At 36.9% G+C, this 10,689-nt stretch overlaps 2 protein-coding genes across 2 annotated transcripts; both read left to right on the plus strand.

Moving 5' to 3' along the window:
• The first annotated feature begins 948 nt into the window (after positions 1 to 948).
• Positions 949 to 3,706, plus strand: LOC110629378 (probable protein phosphatase 2C 63). Its single transcript, XM_021776316.2, has 4 exons — positions 949 to 1,403; positions 1,665 to 2,041; positions 2,826 to 3,062; positions 3,208 to 3,706. The coding sequence occupies exons 1-4, from the start codon at positions 1,142 to 1,144 to the stop codon at positions 3,463 to 3,465; spliced, it is 1,134 nt and encodes a 377-aa protein (XP_021632008.1). The 5' UTR covers positions 949 to 1,141; the 3' UTR covers positions 3,466 to 3,706.
• A 159-nt stretch (positions 3,707 to 3,865) lies between these two features.
• On the plus strand, positions 3,866 to 5,303 carry LOC110630574 (probable esterase KAI2). Its single transcript, XM_021778115.2, has 2 exons — positions 3,866 to 4,727; positions 4,795 to 5,303. Exons 1-2 carry the CDS (start codon positions 4,363 to 4,365, stop codon positions 5,231 to 5,233), a joined length of 804 nt encoding a protein of 267 aa, XP_021633807.1. The 5' UTR covers positions 3,866 to 4,362; the 3' UTR covers positions 5,234 to 5,303.
• The last annotated feature ends 5,386 nt before the right edge of the window (positions 5,304 to 10,689 follow it).

Below are 10,689 nucleotides of genomic sequence, written 5' to 3' on the forward strand. Positions count from 1 at the left end.
AAACCAAAGACGTTGCAAGGGATGTGAAGAAAGTCAAGAGAGGTGGGCTCTAGAGAAAAAAGATTGTATACTTTGGCTTTGCGTTGCGCTGAGATGCAAAATTTTACTGCGGTTTTTGTTGGGATACAAAAGATCTCTCAACATGGCTCGGAAATTTCGTACACGCACTCAATACATCTAACTAATAAAATGTAATTAAGTATAAAATTTATTATAATTTAATTTATTTATTATTTATTTATTAATTAAATATATATAGGTACGTGTTTTGTTATGTTATTTTTTCATCTTCATCATACATCTCTTAATTAAATTTAACTTTTTTTTTAAAAAAAAAAGAAATTTCATGGAAATGTCATTGTAATTAGATCAAATAAAAATAATAGGGGAAATGTAAGTTTCTTAAAAAATAAAATTTACCATTTCATTTATATTATTATAAAAGAATTCACAAGTTGATTTATTGATTTTAAAAAATATATTAAAATATTTATAATATTTTAAAAAAATTTATTAGTTAATATTTTTATTAATTTTAATAATTAAAATTTTTACTATTTAATTTTTATAATATAAAAAATAATTTTAATTAATTTTTTAATTTTATAATAAATTTACTAATTAGTTTTTTATATTAAAATTTTTTGATTTTTAAAAATATTTAATAATTAAAAATAATAAAAAATTAATTAATAAATTTTTTAAAATATTAAAATATATATATATTTTAAAAAAATTAATAAATTTTTCTAAAATATAAGATTAAATTGTAATTTTTTCCATCCTACAATTCACTGGGTCGTTGGAAATGAGAAACGCCCGAGTAGACGCGTGAAGGGGAAAAAGTAAAATAGAAAAAGGTCAGTCAAATTGTCCAAAACCCAAACCCAAACCCAAAAACCCGCCCCATCAAAAACCCCCACGCCACGAAATTGGATCCTGTTCTCCGTCCTCGTCAACTCCTTTCTTTCAAAATAACGACTCACCTTCTTCTTGACCGTTTACTTTGAACCATTCCAAACCTGCAACAATCTCCCAACTCCCTCACTTTTTTCCTTTCCAAGAAAATCCCCTCTGTCTCTTCCCTTTCACTATATCCTCCAAACCCATTAGCCAAAGATTTCTAATTGGTTCTGAGGTGATGGTTCTGGATATCCTTTCTAGGCCTCTGAAGAGTTGTTTTGGAGATGGAAATCGAGGGGATGAGCTTTCATGGCATATAGACTTGAAGCCTCATGCTTCAGGGGATTATTCAATTGCTGTTGTTCAAGCTAACTCCTTGCTTGAAGACCAAGGGCAGGTCTTCACTTCTTCCTCTGCAACTTATGTTGGTGTCTATGATGGTCATGGTGGCCCTGAGGCTTCTCGGTTTATTGCTGATAATCTATTTCCTTCTCTCCACAGTGAGTTTCCCGTTTACTTTTTTCAGTTTATAGTGCTTTTTTGGTTAGTTTGGTTGGTAGGAAAGTGAGAGGGAGGCAAGTAATAGGAAAAAGAAATTGTGTAAGGTTTTAGTTTTCATATTAAATGGTGAATTGCTTGAAAACAATATATTGGGAGACTGAGAAAGTGTAGGAAAAGAGAAGAAACTGATTATTATGATTACTAATTTGTGGAGTAAAAAAGAAAATGTTCTTTTTCTAATGTGATGGTTTTGCTCTTAGAATTCGCAACAGAGCAAGGTGGACTATCAGTAGATGTGATAAGGAAGGCATTTGATGCAACAGAAGAGGAGTTCTTGGATTTGGTAAAGCGAACATGGATGTCTCAGCCTCAGATTATTTCAGTGGGATCTTGTTGCCTTGTTGGGATAATATCAAACGGTGTTTTGTATGTGGCAAATCTTGGAGACTCGAGGGCAGTGCTTGGCAGGAGAGTATCTGCAAGCAAGACAACTAGTGCAGTGGTGGCTGAACGTTTATCTACTGATCATAATGTTGGCGTTGAGGAGGTGAGGAAAGAGGTGGCTGCACTTCATCCTGATGATTCTCACATTGTAGTGTATACTCAAGGAGTTTGGAGGATAAAGGGCATAATTCAGGTATCAATTTTCTTGGCTTCTTTTGCTTCCTGGAATGCCTATTGAGTGTTCTTTGTATTGTTCTTGATATTCCCTAGGGAGACATTGAGCAAAATGTATCTGAATGCTTGGCAATAGGAGGGTTCGGTTCGGCTTCTGGTGCAGTTCTAGCTAAGAACTGGAACTAAGACCCATAATTTACAAAAGTATGAGATATTTTGCAGTTAAAATTGAACTTAGTAAAGCTTAATCTTCATCAGTTTAGGACAGAACACAGAATCTTTATTATATCAATGCCATCTCAAGTGTCTAGTTTTTCACATCATACCCTGAAGATTAATTTTGGATTCTCAATGTTCAAAGAGGTATTTATTACCAGTGCAAGAAAAAAAATCCTTAGAAGTCCTTGAAGGTGGCTGAACATAATCTCTGTAGTGTAAACTACAAGTGATCCTTGTGATTATTGCTAGTGATACAAGTTCAGTGGCTCAAACGAAACCGACCCTATGTTCTACATGGCTTTGTAAGAATAACTTGCACTTGCTTTTTAAGGTTCACTCGGTATCAATAAGAACAACTTGGCACCAGCGAGTGTTGGGATGAGTGCTTCGGCACTCTTCTGCTCTTAGGTGAGGAGGGTTTGATTCTTGTGGACGAAGCAAATACTCGCCGGAAGCACTTTACCTTTAGTGGGCCAACTCTATGCGAACAGGGCAACTACTAAGATGCTCTTAATTTTGTTGTTTCAAGTCTGCTACTTGTTACTCAATGGTCTAGGCTTTCTCTGACATTTTTTTTCTTGCAGGTTTCAAGATCAATAGGAGATTTCTATCTAAAGAAACCTGAGTTCAATAAAATTCCTCTTTTTCAGCATTTTGGATTCCCCATTCCATTGAAAAGGCCTGTGATGACAGCAGAACCGTCGATATTGGTTCGACAGTTAACGCCACAGGATCTATTCTTGATATTTGCTTCAGATGGTCTTTGGGAGCAACTGAGTGATGAAACAGTTGTAGATATAGTTTCGAAGAGTCCTCGAGCTGTAAGTCCCCAAAATTTTAACTTGCTGACTTCAAATTTATGTTTTGTATCACTGTCAGAATTTGATCAAACATCATGACTACCTATGAAACAAAAGAACTTTGGTTTTTGCAACAAGAAATGAAACAAAATGTTCTCTTTTGTAGGGGATAGCTAGGCGATTGGTAAGGGCTGCGCTGCGAGAGGCTGCAAGGAAAAGAGAAATGAGTTATGAAGAAATAAAAAGTATTGAAAAAGGAGTAAGACGCCATTACCACGATGATATTACTGTCATTGTTATGTACCTTGATCATCCTCTATCGTCTTCTTCTAGTACTGGTAGATTCAGTGATCATACTGTTGTTGACTGCACGAGTACACCTGCTGATATCTTCTCATCAGATGTAAATGAAGGGCAATGTTAGCGTGAATAGAGAGAATAAGTTATAGTTACATGATCCCTCTATTTATCTTTTTTTTTGTATAAATCACTCGATTAATCTGGATTTGTTGCGCCGGGCTCTCTCCCTCCCATGATTCCTCTATTTTAGGACAAAATGAGCTTGCAATAATACCCACAGGAGGAGGATTTGTACATAGATTGCTCGCAAATGGATGCCTGCTGATTGATATTGCTACATATATGGTTGTCAGTTTTGCTTTGAAGATTGCCATTGTAAACTCTATTATTTTTTTCTCTTTGTTCTTCGTTCATATAGAATTTTGATGGCCAGTTTAAAACTGCTGATGTTTTGCATTAAAAAACATACTTAATTACTAGATTATTAAAAAAACATACTTAAGCTTTAACCTAAATGGTTTGATTCAATCATTAATTTGAAGAATATCAGTTATTTCAGCTTATTTTGTCTATTTGAGAGAGAGAAAAAAAAAAAACTAAAAAATAAATTTATCCAAATATGCACTGAGCTTGACGTGCCATCGACCTCTACCTCCATGCTTCCCCTGCCGATATGGGCCATTTTTGTTTTTAAAAATTTTTTATTCTTTTGCCTAAGACTGTAGACGTCGGTTTGATAACTCGGCTCGTCTTTTATGATCCAAAATTAATCTTCACATCACGTGATGCTTGAACAAAGTTCCTTTACTTTTACACCTGCACCAAAATCAAAATGGTAAATAAACTATGATGTAATAAAAATATTATTAAACTTGTTTAAATTTTGAGTTCATAGCTGATTTGGACATTTTTGCTATTCAAATTCCATCCACTTGTATTTATTTAAGCAAACTTTAGAGACGAGTGTTCCTGAAAACATCTTTTTTGTTTTTTCTTAGAGACCATCTTCACAGAAGTGAAAATGGGGATAGTTGCAGAAGCACACAACGTCAAGATTTTGGGTTCAGGGGACCGAGTCATAGTCCTGGCTCATGGGTTCGGCACTGATCAATCGGTGTGGAGATACCTGGTGCCACACCTTGAAGATTATCGAGTAATTTTGTATGATAATATGGGAGCTGGTACAACAAATCCTGATTTCTACGACTTCTCAAGATATTCAACTATTGAAGGTTTTGTTTATGATTTGCTAGCAATATTAGAAGAATTACAAGTCTCGTCTTGTATATTTATTGGCCACTCCTTCTCCGGTATGGTCGGTGCTATTGCTTCCATTTCTCGCCCTGATCTCTTCTCTAAACTCATCATGCTCTCTGCAACTCCAAGGTAATTCAAAGTTTCTGATCTCTGTCTTGCCTTCATTGTCTTATAATGTCGATCTTCTTTGCGGCAGGCTGCTAAATTGTGAAGATTACTATGGAGGGTTCGAGCGAGAAGAGATAGAAGAAATATTTGAAGGTGTGAGGTCGAATTATAAAGCGTGGTGCTCGGGTTTTGCGCCGATGGTGGTGGGTGGAGACATGGAGTCGGTGGCTGTGCAAGAATTCAGTCGAACTCTATTCAATATGAGACCTGATATAGCACTGAGTTTAGCCCAGGTTATTTTCCTGACGGACATGAGACATGTTCTTTCATCGGTCACCGTTCCTTGCCACATTCTGCAAAGCGCCAAGGACATGGCTGTGCCTTTGCCGGTGTCGGAGTATTTGCATCAACATCTTGGATGCCAATCCATTATAGAGATCATGCCTAGCAGTGGTCATTTGCCGCAACTCAGCTCACCGGATATTGTGATTCCCGTCATTCTCAAGCACATTCACTCTGTTAATTAACAAGCAATGTTTTTTTCCCCTCTTCATTTTATTTCTCAAAGATTTCCAGCGTTATTCAACCTGGATGATAATACTCATAAATTTTATATATATTAATATAAATTTAAATCATAAAAGATTTAATGGGATCGAGTTCTTTTCGAATTGGATGCTCAGGTACTTGTGATGTCAGTTAATTGTGTTTTGTTAGATAATTTATCATCTTTTCGTCTTTTGGCCTTTTGGTTCAAGATTGTAAACTGTTTCTATCTAGTTATAAGGAAGCAAAGTGTGTTTTTGTTTATAGATCTGCGAATGATATCGCTCATATTCTAGCAACATTGGCTCATTCTGAGTAAGGTTAAGGAGTTTGGATTGATATCCCTCCTTGTTTTTTGTTCTCTTTGAATTAATGAAGTTTTTTTGTTATTTCAAAAAAAAAAAAACTATAAATAATAGTAAGAATTTTTTAAATTTGAACCTATTATGTAATATTTAGTATTATCCAATAATCTTTTAGCAAAAAGAATATTATCCAATAATTTAATATATATTTTAATGTATATGTAAATTTATTAATAATCTTTATTTCAATAGGTTAATATTTAAATATATTTGTTAATAATTCATTTTAATATTTATTATTATTATTTGATATTTTATTATAATATTTTAATAAATCATGTGATATTATTAATTATCTTTATTAAATTGATTTAATAGATTTAAAATTAATAAAATTATAGTTTAATACTAATAAATGTAACTTGTTATTATTTATTAGTCATAAATTTTAACAATGATAATATTTTATATGAAAAAATGAGAGGCTGAATTTTAAACTATTAATAATTTAAATATTTATATAAATTTTATTTAAAATTTGATTTAAATAAAATAATATCTTACATAAAAACTATAGAAAATTTCATAATTTATTTAAATAAATTATTTATATGTAATTACTATATTCACTAAATTGATCAATTAACCTGTATTATTGTAAATTAACTGAAATTTTGTAGTTTTAAATTAATATAAAAATCTCAATAACACACTTTTTAAAATTAAAGTCTATTGGATAAAAATGGCCAATTGTTTGTATTTTTTTATGAATATAGCTTGATTTTCAATTTTGGAAAGACCATTTTTTTCAATTTTATTATAACGTAAAAAATTTGCTTTTATTGTATAATATGTCTTGATAATATGGAATTAAAAATTATTAAAGAATGAGAGAATGAAAAATTTTAGTAGTTTCCTATAAGAAGTATAGGATGAGTTATGGTACACTTAAACTACAATTTCACTGGTCATTAATTACTCATTATCATTTTAAATTTCATCTTTTATCTAAACATTTTAAAATTTAAACTATTAGATCTTATTTTATTAAAAATAATTATTTATACATTATTAAAAATTTTGAAATATATAGTTTTAAGTGTGTATATATTTATTATTGAGCACAATATTAACATCAAAGTTCAAAATTAAAACTTGCTTCCTCTCGTTTGCATGATGAGCTTCTTCCTCTCATTCGCATGACGAGTTTCGTTTGCAATGGACTCTCGTATTGCTCTGTTAACCTTAAAGGATGAAGAGGAGGCCGTGGCAATTGTTCTTGGACAGGATGACAGCTCGACGGTGATAGCGACTTCAACATTCACTTTGGTCGGCCGGCTGTTGACAGGTAGGTCTTTCAAGCAACACTCTTTCCACTGTTTGGAGACCTGGGTGAGGTGTTAATATTAAGGAGATAGGTGATCAGATCTACTTGTTCCGATTCTTCCATGTCATCTACATAAATAGGGTTCTAGAGGGAAGACTGTACTCTTTCAACAACTATCTCTTGCAGCTGTACCACCTACAGCCAGAGGAGAATCCATCTATGGTACCTTTATATTTTTCTCCTTTTTGAGTGCAAATTCATGGTATTCCAGTAGGCTATGTGTAACGACCCCAAAATGGACCGTCACCGGCGCTAGGATTCAGGTCGGCTTAAGGCCGCCAGAACCCGTAGCAAGCCTGCTATACTCTCTGTGTACCTGTAAATCTCATACATGATCATACATTTTCTGTGAAAATGAAAACTCTTTTCTGGCCCAAGGCTTAACCTGTGCATGCACTATCTCTGTACTCTGTACTCTGTACTCTGTACTCTGTACCCCTGACTAGAGCTTGCTCTAGATGGGTTCATTCATACCTGTTAAGCCTGGTAGTCCACATACAGTAAAACATATACATATACCGATCATGTACAACACAATAGATTTACAACTACTAAGTCAAGCACATATATAACTATTACATCTCTTTAACAGTACATGTCCACTCTAGACTATTACATTTCTCTTTATTCTTTCTCTGAACCCTGCTGGACTGTCCCTGTACATGGTATACTGAACCTGCAAAACTGGGGTTAAGGGAGTGGGATGAGCTCTATAGCCCAGTGAGTAGAACAGTAAAACAATTCATTAACAGATGCTCTCGTGGAATGCGTCATAACACAAACATTTCACATCAAGAGTAAACCTGTCACCACATAGTCCCAGTAACTCTGTGCCAGGGCGTAGTCAAAGGCTCCTGGACTTCCTGTCATATATGTATATGTGTATATAACACCATTGTACTTACCATTGCCAGGGCGTAGTCAAAGGCTCCTGGACTTTACTATATACCTGCCAGGGCGTAGTCAAAGGCTCCTGGTCTTTGCTATACTTGCCAGGGCGTAGTCAAAGGCTCCTGGTCTTCCTGTCTGTGACTATGGGATCATTCAGCATTTACCCACATCAACAAATAACAATGCAATGCAACATATTCGTGGATACTAATGCAATCAACTTATGGCATAATCATGATGCATGAGATATGCTAAAACATGTCTTTGATCAATTCAAAAAGCATTAAGTTTAGTTCCACTCACCTCTGGCTATCTGGACTGACTGACTCTGCAGGCTCTGAAAACTCTGGAGCAGTACTCACTGCTGCTCTCTCTGGTTCCTCTGCTCTGTGCCTACACAGATAGACTCAAATGAGGGACCAAACATACTCGGACATACCGCTAAACATCTCCCCTTAAAACCCCTTAAAACACCTTAGACCAAACATAGAAAACATGCAAAGGAAGGCTGGACAGGGCGCTTTCGGGGGCACCTTCGGCGGCCGAATGTCCCTTCCAGAGACGAAAGTCAGGCATGTTCGGCGGCCTAACTTGGACTTTCGGGGGCCGAACCTGAGTTCATCCAAAACTCAGTTTCGTGCACAAGGACGCCTGCCAATCCCTCCATCACCTGCTCAGACCTCAACACATGCATTTAACCCTTCTAAAACATGCATAAACACTTCAATAAGCATAAAGGAGCTTCAAATAAATTAAACTCCAACAAACAACACACAACAACCATACACAAAGCATAGGATCCATACACCCTAATATGGACAACTTATGCATACTCAAGCACAACTCCCCTTTCCCATCATCAAACTCATTTAAAACATGATAAAAACAAAGGATTCACTCTTACCCTTTGAAGAACAAAGGCTGGCGTGACCCCAAACTTGAAGAAATGAAGATTCAAGCTTCACAAGTTCTCAAACTCCACAACTTCTCAAAACTAGTTAAAACTCACCATAAACTTATTTTTCTTTGAAAGATTTGATTAGAAACTCAAGAAAATCACCAAGGGGAAACATGTGCTTGTTCCTGACCCAAAGGAGAGCTTAAGCACCTCCATAGTCGGCCATATCCACTTAAAAAAAGTGAACCACCGCTTCACGTTCGGTGGCCAAAGCTGTAATACCCGGCTAGACTCCGGTATCGGAATCCCTACCGTCCGGTGGGACCTCGGATGTCGGAAACCTCTAGAAGGGTAAAACCATGATTTTATGAAATGTTTTCATATTTTTAAGTAAGAATTAAATGAGTTTTTGCATGAAAAATCTTTGGAGGAAAACCCAGGTTCGGCCGCCGAACTTTGAGGTTCGGCCGCCGTACATGCATGCTTTCGGAGGGACTTTAGGCGCCCGAAAGTTTTGAGTGAGGGAAATGCAGGTTCGGCCGCCGAACTCCAAGTTCGGCCGCCGAACCTTGCATGCATGCGGAGGCACCTTCGGCCCCCGAACGTGGCCTGGCCAGCCACTATAAAAGGGACCCTTAGCCGAAATGGGCGAGGTTTTCTCCCATTTTCGGCCACAACAAGCTTCCGATCTCCCTCTCCTCAAATCTTGTGTTCTTTCACTAGATCTCCTCCATCTTTCTTGAGTTTTAAACCCACATTGCAAGTTTTAAGCTTTAAAGGCAAGTTTTGGAGCTTTGGAAACTCAGGAGCTCTCGTGCTTGGATCTCCGAGTTGAGTCGTCTCTTCCTCGATCTTCAAGAGGTAAGAGCCGATCTTAAGCTCAATGTATGTTTCAAATGAGTTTCATGAAGTTTTAAGGGGTAGAGAAGCATGTTAGAGTTAGTTGAGCATATGTTAGGTTTATGTGATTTTTGAACAATGTGGCTTGCTTGATGTGTGTTTGAAGTGTTGTAGTTGGGGCATATGTTTGTATGAGGCCCCTAGGAACTGGTATGATGTGTATGCATGAGTAGAATCAAGTTTATGCAGGTTTTGAGGCGTTTTGGAGGCTGTGGACACAAGGGAGCCAAGTTTCTGCCCTTCGGCAGAAACTCAGGTTCGGCCGCCGAAGTGACTTTCGGCCGCCGAACCCCCTTGTGGAGGCAGTTTCGGCTGCCGAAGCCTGCCCCCGAAACTCAAGGTTCGTCTCTGTCTGGGAGGTTCGGCCGCCGAAAGTGCCGCCGAACCTGCATGACTTTCGGCTGCAGAGGGACTTTCGGCCGCCGAACCTGCCGCCGAAAGTGCCCTGTTCAGCCATTTCTTGCATGTTTTCATGTGATGTTTTCAGGATGTTTTAGGGGGTTTTTGGGGAGCTTTTCAGAGTCACGTTCATGTATGTTTGGTGCCTCATTTGAGTCCACCTGTGTAGGTTCGGACCCGAGGAACCGAGACCCCCGGTTGTGAGATAGTTGTTCAGAGTTCGTTGTCAAGCTTCAGTTACCAGGTGAGTGGAACAACCCCTTAAGTTTTAAAGTAATTGAATAAATGAATGAATCATAAAGCATTGCCCATGCATCATTATGCCATGCAATATTAGGTTGCTTGCATTAGAATGCACGAATATGTTGCATTGCATAATTTGTTGTTGATGTGGATGAACATTGAATGATCCATTAGCCCTCGTATGACATGATAGCCTATGTGAGTCCAGGTGTGCCTGCTACGGCTCTACGCCCCTGGCACTATGATTGATGATGGAAGTCCGGGTGTGCCTGCTACGGCTCTACGCCCCCGGCATGTATAAGTAAGAAGGATAGGGGCTAAATGGTGACAAGTTCATCCTTGTTGTGAAATGTTTGTGTTATGACGCATACATGAAAGCATGAATAAGAAAAAGAATGAAAATAAAAGTTATTT

Source organism: Manihot esculenta, chromosome 13 (genome assembly GCF_001659605.2).
Source record: "Manihot esculenta cultivar AM560-2 chromosome 13, M.esculenta_v8, whole genome shotgun sequence".
NCBI lineage: Eukaryota > Viridiplantae > Streptophyta > Magnoliopsida > Malpighiales > Euphorbiaceae > Manihot > Manihot esculenta.